The 18,527-nt window shown below is 37.5% G+C and overlaps 2 protein-coding genes across 2 annotated transcripts; both read left to right on the forward strand.

Annotated features, from left to right (window-relative positions):
• Window positions 1-8,613: 8,613 nt before the first annotated feature.
• Window positions 8,614-14,076, forward strand: LOC131619466 (cucumisin-like). Its single transcript, XM_058890556.1, has 3 exons — window positions 8,614-8,630; window positions 11,707-11,759; window positions 13,523-14,076. The coding sequence occupies exons 1-3, from the start codon at window positions 8,614-8,616 to the stop codon at window positions 14,074-14,076; spliced, it is 624 nt and encodes a 207-aa protein (XP_058746539.1).
• Window positions 14,077-17,736: 3,660 nt separating this feature from the next.
• LOC131619467 (uncharacterized mitochondrial protein AtMg00810-like) lies at window positions 17,737-18,225 on the forward strand. The gene has a single exon (XM_058890557.1). It carries the CDS (start codon window positions 17,737-17,739, stop codon window positions 18,223-18,225), a length of 489 nt encoding a protein of 162 aa, XP_058746540.1.
• The last annotated feature ends 302 nt before the right edge of the window (window positions 18,226-18,527 follow it).

Here is an 18,527-nt window from a genome sequence, read left to right on the forward strand (position 1 = left end):
TAACCTTGCCCCAACAGGTTTCTTGATCAATTCCCAAGTGTGATTATCATGAAGAGATTTCATCTCATCATCCATGGCCTTCAGCCATTCAGTCTTATTTTGACTCCTCATAACTTCCTTATAATCTCTAGGTTCATCATCAAGAACCTCACTGGCAGAGATTAATGCATAAGCTATAAGATCTGCATACCCAAGCCTCTGAGGTGCCTTTATGACTCTTCTCGACCTATCTCTTGACAATAGGTAGTCATCGTCAGTTTCCTCAACTTCCTTAGCATTTTCTGCTTCTTCTTCGACTTCATCAGGGATATGCAATTCAGCATCAACATGCTCCACCTCAACAGGAATCTCTACCTGTTCCAGCTCTTCTGCACTTCGATCATCATCATCAGTTTTCTTAAAATCCATTTCAGCTTCATTGAAAACTACATCTCGACTGGTGATACACCTCCTGTGACCTGGCTCTAGGCACCATAGCCTATAAGCTTTGACTCCTTCAGGGTATCCCATGAACATGCATTTCAGAGCTCTAGGTTCGACCTTATTTTGCCTAGTGTGAGCATAGGCTATGCAGCCAAATACTCTCAGTTTGTCGAGATCTGGTGGATGTCCCGACCAAACTTCTTCAGGTGTCTTCATATCTAACGCTGTTGAAGGACATCTGTTTATCATATATGTTGCTGTCGAAACAGCCTCAGCCCAGAACACCTTCGTTAACCCCACACTAGTCAACATGCATCTGACTCTCTCCAAAATAGTTTGATTAAACCTTTCAGCCAAACCATTTTGTTGTGGAGTACCTGCAGTAGTTCTATGCCATGCAATATCAGAGGCAACACAAAAACTGCCGAATGCCTCATTGGAAAATTCAAGGCCATTGTCGATTCTCAACCTCTTGACCTTTCTGCCAGTCTGATTTTCAACCAGAGTCTTCCAACTTTTGAAATTCTCAAAAGTTTCATCCTTAGTCTTCTGGATGAATACCCATAATTTTCTAGAATAATCATCTGCTATGGATAGAAAATACCTTGCTCCTGAATGTGATGGACCCCTTGCAGGCCCCCAAAGATCAACATGGATGTAATCAAGGGATCCATGTGTTCTTTGTTTGCCTTTGTTGAACTTCACTCTGCAAGATTTTCCAAGTACACAGGGTTCACAAAACTTCAGCTTTTCGACTTTGTCTCCACCAAGCAGATTTTGTTTCCCTAAGAACATCAGATGATTCGAAATCATCTTGAACAATGGCAGCGTTGCCATTATCCTTACCTCCATGATATTTCAGACGTTCAGCGCACATCTTTCTTGTGTGACCCTCCTTCTTACAATGGTAGCATCGAATTTCAGATGCTTCGCCACTGTAAGACTTCGACTGGCTTTTGCCTTTCTTCTTGTCGAACTTACCATCCTTTCGTAAGAGTTTTCCTTTAACGGCCAAACCTTCGCCAACAGTCGAAGGTTTATGCTCCTTTCGTTCATTCAAGTCCTTAGAGTACAAGGCTGATTGAACTTTTTCAAACGTCAGGGACTCCCTTCCATACAAGAGAGTTTCTTTGAAGTGAGTATGTGATCGAGGCAAAGAACACAATAGTAACAGCGCTTGATCTTCATCATCGATCTTCACATCAATATTTTCAAGATCAAGAATCAGCTTGTTGAACATATCCAACTGCTCAGCCAATACTTTATCTTCAATCATCTTGAATGAATACAAAGCTTGCTTCAGGTAGAGTCGATTTACCAGCAATTTGGTCATATACAAACTTTCAAGTTTCACCCATAACCCTGATGCCGTCGTCTCCTTTGATACCTGTCGGAGAACCTTATCACCAAGGCTCAACAAAATTGCGCTGTGTGCTTTCTCGATCATATTCGTCTTCTCCGCTGCCGTCAATTCTGCATTCATGGCTGCCTCTCCCTTCAACGCTTCCAAACAACCCTGCTGAACCAGTAGGGCATTCATCTTCAAGCGCCACAGACCGAAATCATTCACTCCGGTGAACTTTTCAATCTCATACTTTGTTGAAGACATCTTCTCCATGCTCACCGCACCAATTTGTTGTGAATTCAATACCAACAACAAAGTATAATGCAAGGGGAGAATAAAGAACAAGGAAGAAGAGGAACACAATAATTGGTTATAACTGCTATTCTTTTACTTTCTCTTAAAACAAGATTACAAGTTTACAAGAATAACAAATAACCTCTCTCACCCTAAATTAGGATTTGCAGCTTAGCAATGATGAGAGACTAGTATGCTATTTATAATAAAACCTAACATACTAACTAATGGGCTTTTTCAGCAAGGCCCATTACGCAAGCCAACTTAATACACAAGCTAACTTAACAAATTAGGGTTTAAACACTAAAACCTAATTTAACATGCTAACAACCCTAGCATCTTCGACACAAGCATGTGAACAACCTTCCACTTCATGCTTAATCCTGTCGAACCAAGAAACTACCCTTCGACCATACTAGAGTTCGATCCAATATCTCACAATTCTCCACCTTGGACCAAACTCTACAACGTCAAGGGAACAAACTAGCTTTCTTCATGCAGCTTTATCAACTGCATACAGTGGAAAAACTTGCAACTCGACAATGTCTTAGTGATTATATCAGCAGCATTGTCTTCAGTCGAAACCTTCAGCACTTGGACTTCTCCACGCTCGATTACTCCTCTGACGAAATGCAGCCTCACATCAATGTGCTTAGTTCGCTCATGATAGGCTGAATTCTTCGACAGGTGTATTGCATTCTGACTATCACATTTAACAGTGATACTCCGACCTTGAAGTTTCAGCTCCTTTGCAAAACCTTCAAGCCACAATGCTTCTTTCACAGCTTCATTTAAGGCAATATACTCCGCTTCAGTGGTTGATAGAGCAACAACCTTCTGAAGTGTTGCTTTCCAACTAATTGCAGTGCCAAACATAGTGAAAACATATCCAGAAATAGATTTTCTAGAATCCATACAACCTGCATAATCAGAGTCGACATATCCTCCTATTACTGCTTTACTATCTTCACCCAAGGCTCCATCATAAATTAGGACTCTATTCAGAGACCCATTTATGTACCTTAAAATCCACTTCAATGCTTGCCAGTGAGCCTTTCCAGGGTTCGCCATGTACCTGCTTACAACACTTACTGCATATGCTATGTCGGGTCTAGTACAGACCATGGCATACATCAAAGAACCAACTATATTAGCATATGGGATGCTATTCATATAGGCTCTTTCGACATCAGTACTGGGACACTGATCAATACTCAGCTTGAATTGCGGGTTTGTTGGAGTCACAACTGGCTTCGAATTCGTCATACCAAATTTTTCGAGAATCTTTCGTAGATATGCCTCTTGAGATAAGCATAACTTCGAATTCTTTCTATCTCTTCGAATGTCAATTTCAAGAATCCTGGAAGCAGCTCCCTGATCCTTCATATCGAACTCCTTATTGAGTTCAGCCTTCACCCTCGTCACATCTTCAACATTGTTGCTTGCTATGAGAATATCATCCACATAAAGCAACAAAATAACAAATAAATTACCAGGTCGAAATCTGAAGTAAACGCAGTGGTCGAACTGACTTCTAATGAAACTTATGTGTGCCATGAACTTGTCGAATCTCCTATTCCACTGTCGAGGAGATTGTTCCAGCCCATACAAAGATCTCTTTAACTTGCACACATGATCTTCCTTCCCCTTTTCGACATACCCTTCAGGTTGCCTCATCAGGATCGTTTCATCTAGATCACCATACAAGAACGCAGTCTTCACATCCATCTGTTCCAGTTCAAGATCGAACTGTGCCACCATGGCAAGTAACATTCGAATGGACCTATGCTTCACAACAGGAGAAAACACATCATTGAAGTCGACACCTTCTTTCTGAGTGAAACCCCTTGCAACTAACCTTGCCTTGTATCTTTTCGACGTCACTCCTTCAATTCCTTCCTTAACTTTGAAAATCCATTTACAGCTGACTAACCTTGCCCCAGCAGGATTTTTGATCAGTTCCCAAGTATGATTATCATGAAGAGATTTCATCTCATCATCCATGGCTTTCAGCCATTCAGTCTTATTTCGACTCCTCATAACTTCCTTGTAGTCTCTAGGTTCTTCGTCTAGAACCTCACTTGCAGAGATTAAGGCATAAGCTATAAGATCTGCATACCCAAGTTTCTAAGGTGCCTTGATGACTCTTCTCGACCTATCTCTCGACAATAGGTAGTCATCGTTAGTTTCCTCAACTTCCTCAGCATCTTCTGCTTCTTCTTCGACTTCATCAGGGATATGCAATTCAACATCAACATGCTCCACCTCAACAGGAATCTCTACCTATTCCAACTCTTCGTCAGCTTCATTGAAAACAACATCTCGACTGGTGATACACCTCTTGTGACCTGGCTCTAGGCACCATAGCCTATAAGCTTTGACTCCTTCTGGGTATCCCATGAACATGCATTTCAGAGCTCTAGGTTCGACCTTGTCTTGCCTAATGTGAGCATAGGCTACGTAGCCAAATACTCTCAGTTTGTCGAGATCTGGTGGATGTCCCGACCAAACTTCTTCAGGTATCTTCATATCTAACGCTGTCGAAGGACATCTGTTTATCAGATATGTTGCTGTCGAAACAGCCTCAGCCCAGAACACCTTCGTTAACCTCGCACTAGTCAACATGCATCTGACTCTCTCCAAAATAGTTCGATTAAACCTTTCAGCCAAACCATTTTGCTGTGGAGTACCTGCCGTAGTTCTATGCCTTGCAATACCAGAGGCAGCACAAAAACTGTCGAATGCCTCATTGCAAAATTCAAGGCCATTGTCAGTTCTCAACCTCTTGACCTTTCTGCCAGTCAGATTTTCAACCAGAGTCTTCCAACTTTTGAAGTTCTCAAAAGTTTCATCCTTAGTCTTCTGGATGAATACCCATAATTTTCTGGAATAATCATCTACTATGGATAGAAAATACCTTGCTCCTGAATGTGATGGACACCTTGCAGGCCCCCAAAGATCAGCATGGATGTAATCAAGGGATCCATGTGTTCTTTGTTTGCCTTTGTTGAACTTCACTCTGCAAGATTTTCCAAGTACACAGGGTTCACAAAACTTCAGCTTTTCGACTTTGTCTCCACCAAGCAAATTTTGTTTCCCTAATTCGACCAGACCCCTTTCACTGACATGGCCCAATCTCATGTGCCAGATTTCTGTTTTCGACAAAGGTTTCGTGGATGCAACATTTGTCGAACCACTTACAACTTCAGCCTCAAGGGTATACAAGCCTTGTTTCTTCACGCCTCTAAAGACTTCCTTCGAACCCTTCATGACTCTTAGGATACTTTTCTCTCCTTGGAAAACATATCCTTTCTTGTCGAATTCACCAAGAGAAAGCAGATTTCTCTTCAAATCAGGAACATACCTGACTTCAGTCAACAACCTTATTGACTCATCATGGAGCTTGAATCTCACAGATCCAACACCTGCAATCTTGCAAGCCTTGTTGTTTCCCAGCAATACTGATCCACCATCTTGATCACATAATTCCTCGAACAAGTATTTGTTTGGAGTCATGTGCCAAGTGCAACCTGAATCCATAATTCACTCCTTCTTAGAGTCACTGCTTGAAACCACAAGAACATCAGATGATTCGAAATCATCTTGAATAATGGCAGCGTTGCCATTATCCTTACCTCCATGATATTTCAGGCGTTCAGGGCACACCTTTCTTGTGTGACCCTCCTTCTTACAATGGTAGCATCGAATGCCAGATGCTTCGCCACTGTAAGACTTCGACTGGCTTTTGCCTTTCTTCTTGTCGAACTTACCATCCTTTCGTAAGAGTTTTCCTTTAACGGCCAACCCTTCGCCAACAGTCGAAGGTTTATGCTCCTTTCGTTCATTCAAGTCCTTAGAGTACAAGGCTGATTGAACTTCTTCAAACGTCAGGGACTCCCTTCCATACAAGAGAGTTTCTTTGAAGTGAGCATGTGATCGAGGCAAAGAACACAATAGTAACAGTGCTTGATCTTCATCATCGATCTTCACATCAATATTTTCAAGATCAAGAATCAGCTTGTTGAACATATCCAACTGCTCAGCCAATACTTTGTCTTCTATCATCTTGAATGAATAAAAAGCTTGCTTCAGGTAGAGTCGATTTACCAGCGATTTGGTCATATACAAACTTTCAAGTTTCACCCATAACCCTGATGCCGTCGTCTCCTTTGATACCTGCCGGAGAACCTTATCACCAAGGCTCAACAAAATTGCGCTGTGTTCTTTCTCGATCATATCCGTCTTCTCCGCTGCCGTCAATTCTGCATTCATGGCTGCCTCTCCCTTCAACGCTTCCAAACAACCTTGCTGAACCAGTAGGGCTTTCATCTTCAAGCGCCACAGACCGAAATCATTCACTCCGGTGAACTTTTCAATCTCATACTTTGTTGAAGGCATCTTCTCCATGCTCACCGCACCAATTTGTTGTGAAAAACGATGTCAAGAATAAAGTATAAAACAAGGAAGAATAAAGGACAAGGAAGAAGAGGAACACAATAATTGGTTATAACTGCTATTCTTTCTCTTTCTCTTAAAACAAGATTACAAGTTTACAAGAATAACAAATAACCTCTCTCACCCTAAATCAGGATTTGCAGCTTAGCAATGATGAGAGACTAGTATGCTATTTAAAATAAAACCTAACATACTAACTAATGGGCTTTTTCAGCAAGGCCCGTTACACAAGCCAACTTAATAAACAAGCTAACTTAACAAATTAGGGTTTAAACACTAAAACCTAATTTAACATGCTAACAACCCTAGCATCTTCGACACAAGTATGTGAACAACCTTCGACTTCATGCTTAATCCTGTCGAACCAAGAAGCTACCCTTCGACCATACTAGGGTTCGGCACCCGAACCCGAACCCAAACTCACTGTTGTTCGGGTGGCATAATAACACTCACGCTCACACCAGTTGGGTTCGTGTTTTTTCACCCAAACTCGAACCCGCAGCTAAATACATAAAATACATTTTCCCTACATTTTTTTTACAACTTTCCATGATATATATATATATATTATATATTATGTCCGATTTATTTTTTTATTTCCTTTGAATTGAATGGTTATAATATTACACACTAAAAACCCTAAACTTTTCATCTTCTCTCCCTAATAATGTGGCTTCTAAACAGGACTAAAACAATTCACATATCGTTGAACTCAACAGACTCTCCAGAAACCAAAATTCAATTGTTTCGAGAATACAAAACGATGGTTTTCAAATTCCCCAATTGTATCTTATCTCCATTAAACCTCACATTTTTCCATAAACCCTACTATCAACGACATTACTTCACCCTATATATTCAACTTTTCTCTCTCCAACACTTCACTCTCTCCCTCTCTTAAAAATATCTCCCATAACTACTCTCCTAACCATTCTCTTCCTCACCACACGCTCCAAACTCAAGCTTCTGTTTACAAATACAAAATCAAAACTTTTTCCGTCAAAGGCAACGCCTTTATCGTCCATTGCGGCAGCGAAGGAGTTACTCTTCTTCCCTCAATGAATCTTCCATCTCTTCAGTCCACGACTCTTTCAAAGTTAACGCCTTTATATTCATCTTTTCAGTGCAGTAGATTATAAGATGATTATTTCACATTTTGATTTTGATACATTGAAATGTTAGAATAAATAATGCTGGTTGGGATATTTTGATATACGAAAACCAGGTTTGATAGAGTCATGTTCCGTAGAAACAAGGAATTATCAAACTTTATCTCATGGCCGATTCAAGCAGTTTGTTTTCGAGGTTGAAGATAGAGAACTGATTGGTGGTTTGGCTTATGGTGGTCAACGGGCCGTTTGTTGCACCAATGATCTGGCTAAAATCGGTGTGTGCAACAAAGGAGATGTCATTCCCTGGTCTTCTCTTGTGAGTTCAGATTGGCCTCAAGTTTATGGTGTGGATTTTTATCATGCCCAAATAATAAACTATTTATTTTAAGTTTTAGTGCTTTCTATTATTCTTGGTTGCAGAGTTCTCTAGCATTCTAAGTGCCGATATTCATCATGGTCATGGCTGAGTGACCGTCTTCTTCTCTAATTTCACAAGCAAGAATATTATTAAAGAAGAATTAGAGAGTGCCAAGACAAAGTATGGAATAGATGATGAGGCAACAATAAAGGATATAATTTGGGAGGTCGATAAAAATAATGTAACTTAGTCCTAATTTAATCAGGTTAGATCTGTTATGCAATATTGTTATTGTCACTAATGATTCATATACTACTAACATGATGAGAGAATAAACCATGAGGAATTATGTGCAATGGTGAGAAGTGAAATGTCACAACAGAACCAGGAACCACAATTTTAAATCTACTAAATCGAGTCGACTTCACATGTGATTCATCGTCAAAGACAAATGTTGACCTATATTTTCATTCAAGTTATTTGATAGTTAATCTTATACTAGTAAAGATCATGTCTAACATGGTGCAGATGATTTGATTTCCTAAGCAGTTGATTTCAATCTATAGAAGTAATTGAAGGTCAGGAAGTTGAAACCATTGGAATATATCCTTCCACAAGGACTATCAATGGCTTTCATTGGCAGGTACTGATGGTATTTTCTGACAGGTAGCAAATGCAAATGTCTCATTGCAATGTTCGGAGTAACTGTTTTCGGCCGAAGGAACGAGATTTACAACAAAATCTACCAATTGTTCCAAGACTTTGCACCATCTCAATAAAGAATGGACATTTTTCATGGGATCCGAAGTCAATTTTTTTATAGTTTTTCAGAAAACTTCCATAGCAATATTCTGAGAATGGGTTATATTCTGAGAATGGGCTACTTATGACTAACATCTTTTCTGTCAACTTTAACGAAGAGTAGCATTTTATCATCGTAAATTTTTTTGGACTTATGCAGGATAGAAAAAGAATTTGTTACCAATCATCGGCAAATTAATATTTGTTCTTTTGTTCTGTTTTTAAGGTGATCACCTTTCCATAGCAAAAAAGACTGGGAAGAGACTTGGTATAGGAACTAATATGCATCCACCATCTACCTTGCTTGGTCAAGACAGGAACTTTCAAGAGTTACTCATTTAGTAGTTACTCATTTGGTGTCTTTGCAGCAAAGTTCACAACATATAATATTAGTTTTAAGTTAGTTTTTTATATGAAGACAAATGTCTGTAATCTATAGGATTGGTGCAAATGTCTTGAAAGACATATGTAGTTTCTTCTAAGTCCCGTGTTAGTAGGTTTCTAATTTGTTTTAGTTGTAACTTTGGCATTAGACATGCTCTGATTTGGATTTAAATTGCTACTTTGTGTTTGATTTGGAGTATCATAGTTGTCTGTATGGATACAATCAGTCTCCTGCTCATTAACTTGTACTTAGAAGATTAAACACTAGCATTTGTTATGTTTTTAAATTGTTTATGACCTATGTGTTTCATTAGATAATATTTTGATGTATACTAACTTATCGACGTGTCAAATGGGGACATCTCATATGATGCTTCTCAGGTCGATATGATTGTAGTTACCGATGGGAGGAGAATTTTGGGACTTGGAGATCTTGGTGTTCAAGGAATTGTGGCATTGCAATTGGGAAGCTTGATCTATATGTTGTTGCTGCTGGCATGAATCCTCAAAGGGTACGTGGTTACTTAATGTTTTATTGTTGGTCCTTTAAAACTGTTTATGATTTTCTTATGATTTAGTCAATGTTTTAGAGTAGTGCTAGGAACACCCAGTTTAACACTCTTTCCAACTCTGCCTCTCTTATTGGATAAATATCTTGAAAATGTGTCATAATATCTTTATTGTGTCATTGGATAAATATATATACTGAAAAACAGGGGTATTTGGTTAACTGGTTCCACCTAAATCAACAAAAGAACTGTAAGTTCCACAAACATATGGCCTCCTTGTCCTACCAAAATCTTTATGTCTAGAAAAATTGCTGGAAAAATGGAGGAACAACCCATTATTTATTTATTTATCAAAACAAATGGCACATTGTTTGTGAGTTTGAACAAAACAAGTGAAGAGTTCTAAATATAGGAGAGTGTGGCCTAACACTTTGCAACATGTCAACAGTTTAAATTCATCTATCAAGATTGGAAGACTAGTGAGCAGAATCAGTATATGGGAATTAAAGTTTATTATGACATATCATTCAGTTTCTTTCTGAATCTGACATCTTAAAAGTGATTAGAGCCCTATTAAAACAAATTCTCTTGATAATTATAGTACAACACAACAATTACGCATCAAAATAGAAAATAAGGAACAACTTTGAAGATAATGATTATCTCATGACGGCTGTCCAAGGAGAACGTCTCCTTACAGCTGAGTAGTTCAATTAACCTATATGAATAATCATAATTGCTATCTCTACAACGTGCGATAAATAGATACTAACCGTAGTTTCCCGCACCGATTCCTGCCCTTAACTATATTATATTTTATTGGGCTAATAATAGCATGCTTGTGTTAATATCTATCTATTAAGTTATTAGAGAGAAAGTAAAATAGGAATTTCATATCTTTTCACTCCTAGTACATACCTTCCACTCCTTTTCATATTATTTCTTATTTAGCCTGGTCTCTCTCTCTCTCTCTCTCTCTCTCTCTCTATATATATATATATATATATATATATATATATATTGTTCTGGACTGAGTCAAGATTAGGCCCAACAAGGTTCCGGCCCACCAAATCTCAGAGGCCCAAATCCCTATGTAATCCACTATGCTCGGCATAACCTTCCTCGTGACCCGTCTGACGCCCGGCGGAGAGACTCCCCGCGAAGCTCCCCTCTGCCGAGGGCCACGTTCTCTACAAGCATCCTCCCTGCCGAGGACCACGCTCCCTACGAGCATCCTCTCTGCCGAGGATCCTGCTCCTCGCAGGGCTCCTTCATATTCAACCCCCCGAATAACGCGGAGTCCACGTGGTCCCTAAAAGACCGCGTCTCCGATGAACTTCGGAGCGGTTAGCCAGGACAGAGGGCACTAACGCACCTCCGATATTTCCGCTCAGGAAACCTGGCAGTCTCCTAGTTAGGCTTGGAAATCCAACCCAATAGCGAGATCATGGCCTAGTGCTGGGGGCTATAAATACCCTCTTTTACTAGAGGGTCAGGTATTCACTTCTTACTCACTTTTAGCTTGTACTTGCGCTCCTTTGCTCGTCTACTCACTTTGGCATCGGAGTACCTAAAAGGTACACCCCCTCCTCACTCCTCGAAGATCCAGTTCCGAGCAGCCAGCGACGATTCTTCTGATCAGGTACGATCATATATATATATATATATATGTATATATATATATATGTATATATATATATATGTATATATATATGTTGAATTATTCAAATCAAAGAAATACTGTTAAGCTTCTCCCTGTTTAAGTTCAACCACTATGACATTGTTTCTAGAAGAAATCCTTAGTATTTTGTTTTTACAAAAGCAATAGTTCAGTCACATGATTTCCAAGTTCCAAATCCATACTGAGTATTTTATTTTCGTTCCCTTTATCAAGTCTGTTAGGCTTGTTAATGAAAGATTTGAATTGAATAGTTGTTGCAATTAGAAGCCTTTGTTGAGTTCATAGTCACTTAGGATATTCACATTCAGTGTGTTGTCTCATCGGTTATATCTGTATTTCTGCAGTGCTGGAATCGGTGTTTTAAATGTAGCAAGAAAAACAATGGCAAGAATGCTGGGTAATAACAAAGTCGCTTTTTAGAGTGCAAAGAGTCAATTTTGGGTTGTTGTTGCAAAGGTATTGTATATTTTGATGATGTCCATATTAAAATAGTTCAGTTCTTTGTAGTTGTAAATTTTGTTTCTGATAGGAAACATGAATTTCTACATAGTTTATATTCAATTGAATTCTAGTATATGTATTTTTGGGGGGTTGACTTTCATAACCTTGTCATGCTGCAATGTATGAGGCTTAGAAACTCCATTAAATATTTGAGAAATCAACTATTTTACCTGAATGATATCATAATATGTAAATAAGGATTCAAACTTGCCGAGAGTGGCTTTATATTCTTAATGCCAGTGAATACTTTGTCCTAGTAATATTTGATGCTGGGGGAATCGATGCACCAATTCCACAAGAATTACTGGATTTTATTGATATTTTTAGTCCTAATGAAAGTGAACTTGGTCGGGTCGCCTTACAGGAATGCCAACCGAAAGTTTTGAAGACATTACGCAGGCTGCTCTGAAATGCCATAAATTGTAAGTTCAAGTAGTACCGTAGGGATAGAGCAGTGGAACAAAGACAATGTGTGGAATTGGTGGAGTTGTCATTGGAACACAACAAGCTTGTTCGGCCTCTTCTTGACTTCAGGATTTTGAGTTAAATGGTTTTTGTGAATTTGTTTGGACTTCATGTAAAGTATATGATTTTGTTAATTGTTCTTTGCTTCAAATATCTAATCAGTTTTGTTAGTTGTTGTCAACTAGTGAATACATTTATGGGTTGTATGTTGATATACTTTTCTTGATTACTACATAATTCTTCCTTATTTTTTTGTGTAAGATTTTATAGTATTTAAAATATTATTCTTAGTACAAGAAATAAGAAGAAATGTGATAACTAAAATTGGGTGTAATCTAGCATATGAAATAGGGTATAAATGAAATTAAATATAATATAATTTGTTCATTCATAAAGGGTGTAAATTATATTTAAAAAGGGTGTAACTAAGAACGTATTTACACTCGATTTTTATTAAAATAGGGTGTAATAAAGAAAGTATCTATACCCGATTTTTATTACAATATGTTGTAATTAAGAACGTATTTACACCCGATTTTTATTAAAATTGGGTGTAATTAAGAACGTAATTACACCTGATTTTTATTAAAACAGGGTGTTATTAAGAACGTATTTACATCCTATTTTTATTAAAACATGGTGTAATTAAGAGTGTATTTACACCCGATTTTTATTAAAACAGGGTGTAATTAAAAATGTAATTACACCCGATTTTTGTTAAAATAAGGTGTAACGTAGAACATATTTACACCAAATATTTTTAAAATGGGGTGTAATTAAGAACGTATTTACACCCGATTTTAATTAAAATAAGATGTAATTAAGAAAGTATTTACACTCGTTTTAAACGGGTATAAATTCGTTAGACATTTCTCACCCGATAGATATACACCCGATTTTTTTATAAATAATGAGTGTAAATTTAATAAAAAACAGGTGTAAATTAACATTTTTGTACTAGTGTCACCTCAATCAATATACTGTGTATCAAGAAAAAAGAAAACTTAGCACATGCTTAGATTTAATTAGTATTTTAATAGAACTAAATTGGTTTATTTAAAATGATAAACAATTGAGAAACTACCTCTGGAAAAAAGAATATGCCATGATTTAGGTTTATTTCATTATTGGTGAGAAAAATGTACTTGGTATGTTTTAAACTAACGAAACTAATATAAAAAAATTGTGTTGCAGCAAAACAAATGAGCCCAGACTGTGACGCAGAATTTGCGTATGGAGCCGGACAAATTAACCCTATAAAGGCTTTATATCCTGGTTTAGTGTATGATGCAAATGAAGAAGACTACATTAAGTTTTTATGTGATCAAGGTTTAAATATGTCTATGTTACTCCAAATCACAGAGAGTATAGTCAATTGCCCTGAGAGAGGACATATGACACCAAGAAACTTAAATTATCCTTCTTTTGCTTTCAAAGTCCCCCGGATTAAACATCACTTGAATGCACGCTTCAAAAGAATAGTTACAGATGTAGGGTTACCTATGTCTACATATAGAGCATTTGTAACCGCTCCAAAAGAACTTAACATTTCAGTGACCGCCAACGTTTTATCATTCACACCATTGGGAGAAAAACAAAATTTTATTACTATAAATGGGAAATTGAAGAAGTCAATTGGCTCAGCTTCTTTGACATGGGGCGATGGTAAATATCAAGTGAGGAGTCCTATTGTTGTGTTTTATGAGCGCGAGCGGTGGAAGGAAAGGGTGCCAATTTATATAGGATAGATTACATATAGATTGTAATTTTTAATTTACTATTTTTTTATTATTATTTTTAAATAAATTGTTTACTTTGATCAAAATAAAAATTTAATTGCATATTTATTTATTTTTACAATAATAATACCTGGTTAAAAAATATTATAGGGGATCTTTTTACTTTTTATTTATCTTTCACTAAATTTTAGCTCTTTTATTTCTGTTGAAATTGCTACAAATTTCTAGAATATTCTAAATATAATATGTATGAAAATGGTAGAATATCCTAGAATTATAGTGTATAAGAATGTGGTAGAATAATCTAGAACTATAGTGTTAATGGACATGGTAGATCAATCTAGAATTGTAAGTGTATGTAAAATATAGAATAACCTAGAACCATCATGATACTAATCTATCACGAGAATTCTAGAAAGAACTAAGGAGATATAGAAATATTCACCAAAATTGAGAACTTGAGCTTATAAATAGGCAAATGATATCTTGTAATTGATCATCCAAGAAATCAATGACATAGTCTTCTTTCTAAACATCTCTCTAAAACTACCTTTTATCAACTATGAACTAATCAACTACTAACAGTGTTATCAAAGCTACGTTCGGTCATACATTGGGCGTAGTTATATTACCTACCTATCATTCCAAAATCCTCCCAACTACTTCAAAAATTTCCTTTGTACTATTAACCCAATCCAAAAACAATTTATAAGCTATGGATAACACCACTCAATCATCATCTATTTCTGTCCCTATTTTCAATGGTGAAAATTATGATTTCAGACGTGTTAAAATGGAAACATTTATTTCATCTTAAGAGTTATGGGACATAGTAGAAGAAGGTTTCACTGTTCCCGCAGATACTTCAACTCTTAATGCAACTCAAGAAAAGGAGTTGAAGAAAAATAAACAGAAAAATTCAAAGGCGTTGTTCACTTTATAACAAGCCGTGACTGATGCAATTTTTCTAAGAAGTATGGGAGCTAAGATTGGCAAAGATGCGTGGAACACATTGAAGGAGTTTCAAGGAAGTGATAAGTTACGTGCCGTTAAACTTCAATCTCTAAGAAGAGATTTTGAACTATTGAAGATGAATGATTTTGAGACAATTAAAGATTACTATTCTAAAGTAAAAGAAATAGTTAATCAAATGAGAGCTTTTGGGGATGATATTCTTGACAAGAAAATTGTTGAGAAAATTCTAATTACTATGCCCCCAAAGTTTGACCCAATCGTGACAATGATTGAGGAAACAAAAGATTTGTCCACTGTACCTTTATCAGAATTACTGGGCTCTCTTGAAGCATATGAGCAAAGACTGAATAGGCATAAAGAATATACGCTTGAAAATTCCTTCTGATCAAAGCTCAAAGTTTGGCCCTAAAATAAAGAAGATGAAGGAAAAAAGAGTTATGGAGAAACTTCTAGAAGAAGAGAAGCTTCTAGAAATTTCTTTAAGAACAAGCCAGATAAATATCCTTCATGCAATATATGCAAAAGACCAGGCCACACAGAGAAAAATTGTTGGTACCGTAATATGCCACAATGCAACCATTGCAAGAAGTTCGGGCACATAAAGAAAATTTGTCGCAACAAAGATAGGCATCAAGCTAATATAACAAAGGAGCGTGATCAAGAACAATGTATGTTCTATGCCACTCAAGACTCAATGAAAGAAAAAGGAGAAAGTTGGTACTTGGATAGTGGATGTAGCAATCAGATGGCCAAGGATGAGACTATTTTCAAAAGCAATGACGAGTCTGTCAAAGTGAAAGTCCGACTGGGAAATGGAAGTGTGGTTGAATCAAAAGGAAAAGTTATTGTCATGGTGGACACTGATAAAGGTACGCAACTCATCCATGATGTCTTACTAGTTCCCAGCCTAAAAGAAAATCTTCTAAGCATTGGTCAAATGATGAAGAGAGGCTATACACTTCACTTTGATGGAGGTGTATGCAAAATATTAGACAACAAAAATAAAAGGGCCGAGATTGCCCAAGTGAAGATGAATAAAAGCAATATAAGCTTCCCGCTAAATTTAAAATATGCAACTAACATTGCCATGAAAGTACAAGTTGACGATTCATGGCTCTGGCATCGAAGATTTGGCCACTTCAACACACATGCCTTAAAGTTGTTACATGAGAAGAACATGATGAGAGATCTTCCAAGCATAAAGGAGAACAATGAAGTGTGTGAAGGGCGTCTCCTCGGTAAGCAACACCAATTTCCATTTTCAACAGGTGGAACATGGAGATCGAAAAACACGTTGGAGCTGATACATACTGGCGTATGTGGACCGATGAGGACGCCATCACATTAGAACAATAGATACTTTATACTCTTCATTGACGACTTCTCTAGAAGTACATGGGTCTATTTCCTAAAAGAAAAATCAGAAGTCTTTGGAGTATTCAAAAAATTCAAGGCCCTTGCGGAAAATCAAAGTGGAAAACAGATAAAAGTACTAAGTGATCATGGCAAAGAGTACACCTCTCGCGAGTTTGAAATTTTTTGCGAGGATGGAGGCATAGATCAATAACTTACAGTCGCATATTCACCTCAACAAAATGGTGTGTCTGATAGAAATAATCGCACAATTATGTTGATGTCTAGATCGATGCTCAAGGAGAAGGGATTGCCTAACACTTTCTGGGCTGAAGCAGTATACACTGCTGTTTACATACTCAATAGATGTCCAACTAAGGCAGTACAAGATAAGACTCCAATTTAAGCCTGGAACGGGAAGAAGCCATCAGCAAAGCACCTAAGGGTCTTTGGATCTATATGCTACATTCATATTTCAGACGTGAAGAGGCATAAGCTTGAAGACAAGAGTATACGAGGTATCTTCCTGAGGTATAGCAGAATCTCTAAGGGCTACCGTGTCTACAACTTGCAAATTAAAAAACTCATCATCAGTCGAGATGTTGAAGTTGATGAGAATGATTCTTGGAATTGGGATGAAGAAAAAGTGGAGAAGAACATCCTTATACCACCTCAACTACCTCAAGAAGAACCCGGGGATGAAGAACCTGAGGACGAAGAATCAGGTGAACCTCTTTCGCCTCTACCACAACAACAACAACAAGAATTATCATCACCAGAGTCTACTTCAAGATGAGTAAGATCTTTGGTGGACATATATGAAATCTGCAACATGGCCATACTTGAACCTAGAAGCTTTGAAGAAGCATCAAGGAGGAAGTACGGGTCAAGGCAATGGAAGAAGAGATAAAGATGATCGAGAAAAACAACACATGGGAGTTAGTAAATTGTCTCCATGGAAAAGATACCATTGGGGTTATGTGGGTCTATAAGACCAAGCTCAACCCTGATGGCACCATACAGAAACACAAGGCGAGGCTAGTAGCTAAGGTTTACTCACAACAACCTGGGATTGACTACAATGAGACATTTGCACCAGTAGCTCGTCTTTATACCATAAGAGCTCTAATAGCTCTTGCGGCACAAAAAGGATGGAATATCCATACACTATATGTGAAATCTGCCTTCCTTAATGGAGTACTTGAAGAAGAGATCTATGTGGAGCAGCCATAAGGATTCATATCTGAAGGTGAAGAAAGCAAAGTGTTAAGACAAAGAAAAGCACTCTACGGTTTGATGCAAGCACCTCGAGCATAGTATAGCAGAATCGATCAGTATTTCATGGATCTAGGATTTTGGAGGAGCAAGAGTGAGCCTACACTTTACATCAAGTCCCAAGGTCAGTACACTTTCTTACTCTCTCTATATGTAAATGACCTTATATACACGGGAAACAATACTGAGATGATGATGGAGTTTAAAGAAGACATGGTGAACACCTTTGAGATGAACGACCTTGGTTTAATGAGTTACTTCCTCGGTATAGAGGTAAGTCAAATAAATGAAGGGATATTCATCTCGCAAAAGAAATACACAGAAGGCTTACTTAAGAAATTCAATATGTACGGTTTCAAATCTGTCGCTACTCCACTCATAACAAATGAGAAACTACTAAAGAATAATGAAGCACCAAAAGCTGATGCATCCAAATACATAAGTCTAACTGGAAGTCTTCTATATTTAACTGTTACACGACCAGACATAATGTATGCTACAAGTCTTCTATCAAGATTCATGCAAAGCCCAAGTCAAATACAGTTTGGAGCATGAAAAAGAATTTTGAGGTATCTACAAGGAACAAAAGAGCTCGATATATGGTATACTACCGAAACCAACTTAGAATTACTTGGCTACACCGACAGTGATTGGGCAGGTTCGCTAGATGACAGTGATTTGTTTACGTGTGTATGTATTAGATTAGATTATTACACATTTTTTGTATCATTCTCATTTTTGATAATCTCTAAAACCTTTTGTAGCAATTAAAAAAATATTTTGACTTTGGATTATGTATAATAAACACCATTTTGAAGTGCAAAAGATCGAGTGTTGTTCGAAAAAGTAGAAATTCA

The sequence above is a fragment of the Vicia villosa genome, linkage group LG7, assembly GCF_029867415.1.
Source record: "Vicia villosa cultivar HV-30 ecotype Madison, WI linkage group LG7, Vvil1.0, whole genome shotgun sequence".
NCBI classification, from domain to species: domain Eukaryota; kingdom Viridiplantae; phylum Streptophyta; class Magnoliopsida; order Fabales; family Fabaceae; genus Vicia; species Vicia villosa.

Excerpts from the sequence above, each read along its gene's own strand:
- LOC131619466 (XM_058890556.1), top strand. Across the intron at positions 11,760-13,522 it reads AACAATGGCAAGAATGCTGG|CAAAACAAATGAGCCCAGAC; the intron begins GTAATAACAAAG and ends ATTGTGTTGCAG.
- LOC131619467 (XM_058890557.1), top strand. The coding sequence starts at position 17,737 with ATGGATCTAGGATTTTGGAGGAGCAAGAGTGAGCCTACACTTTACATC.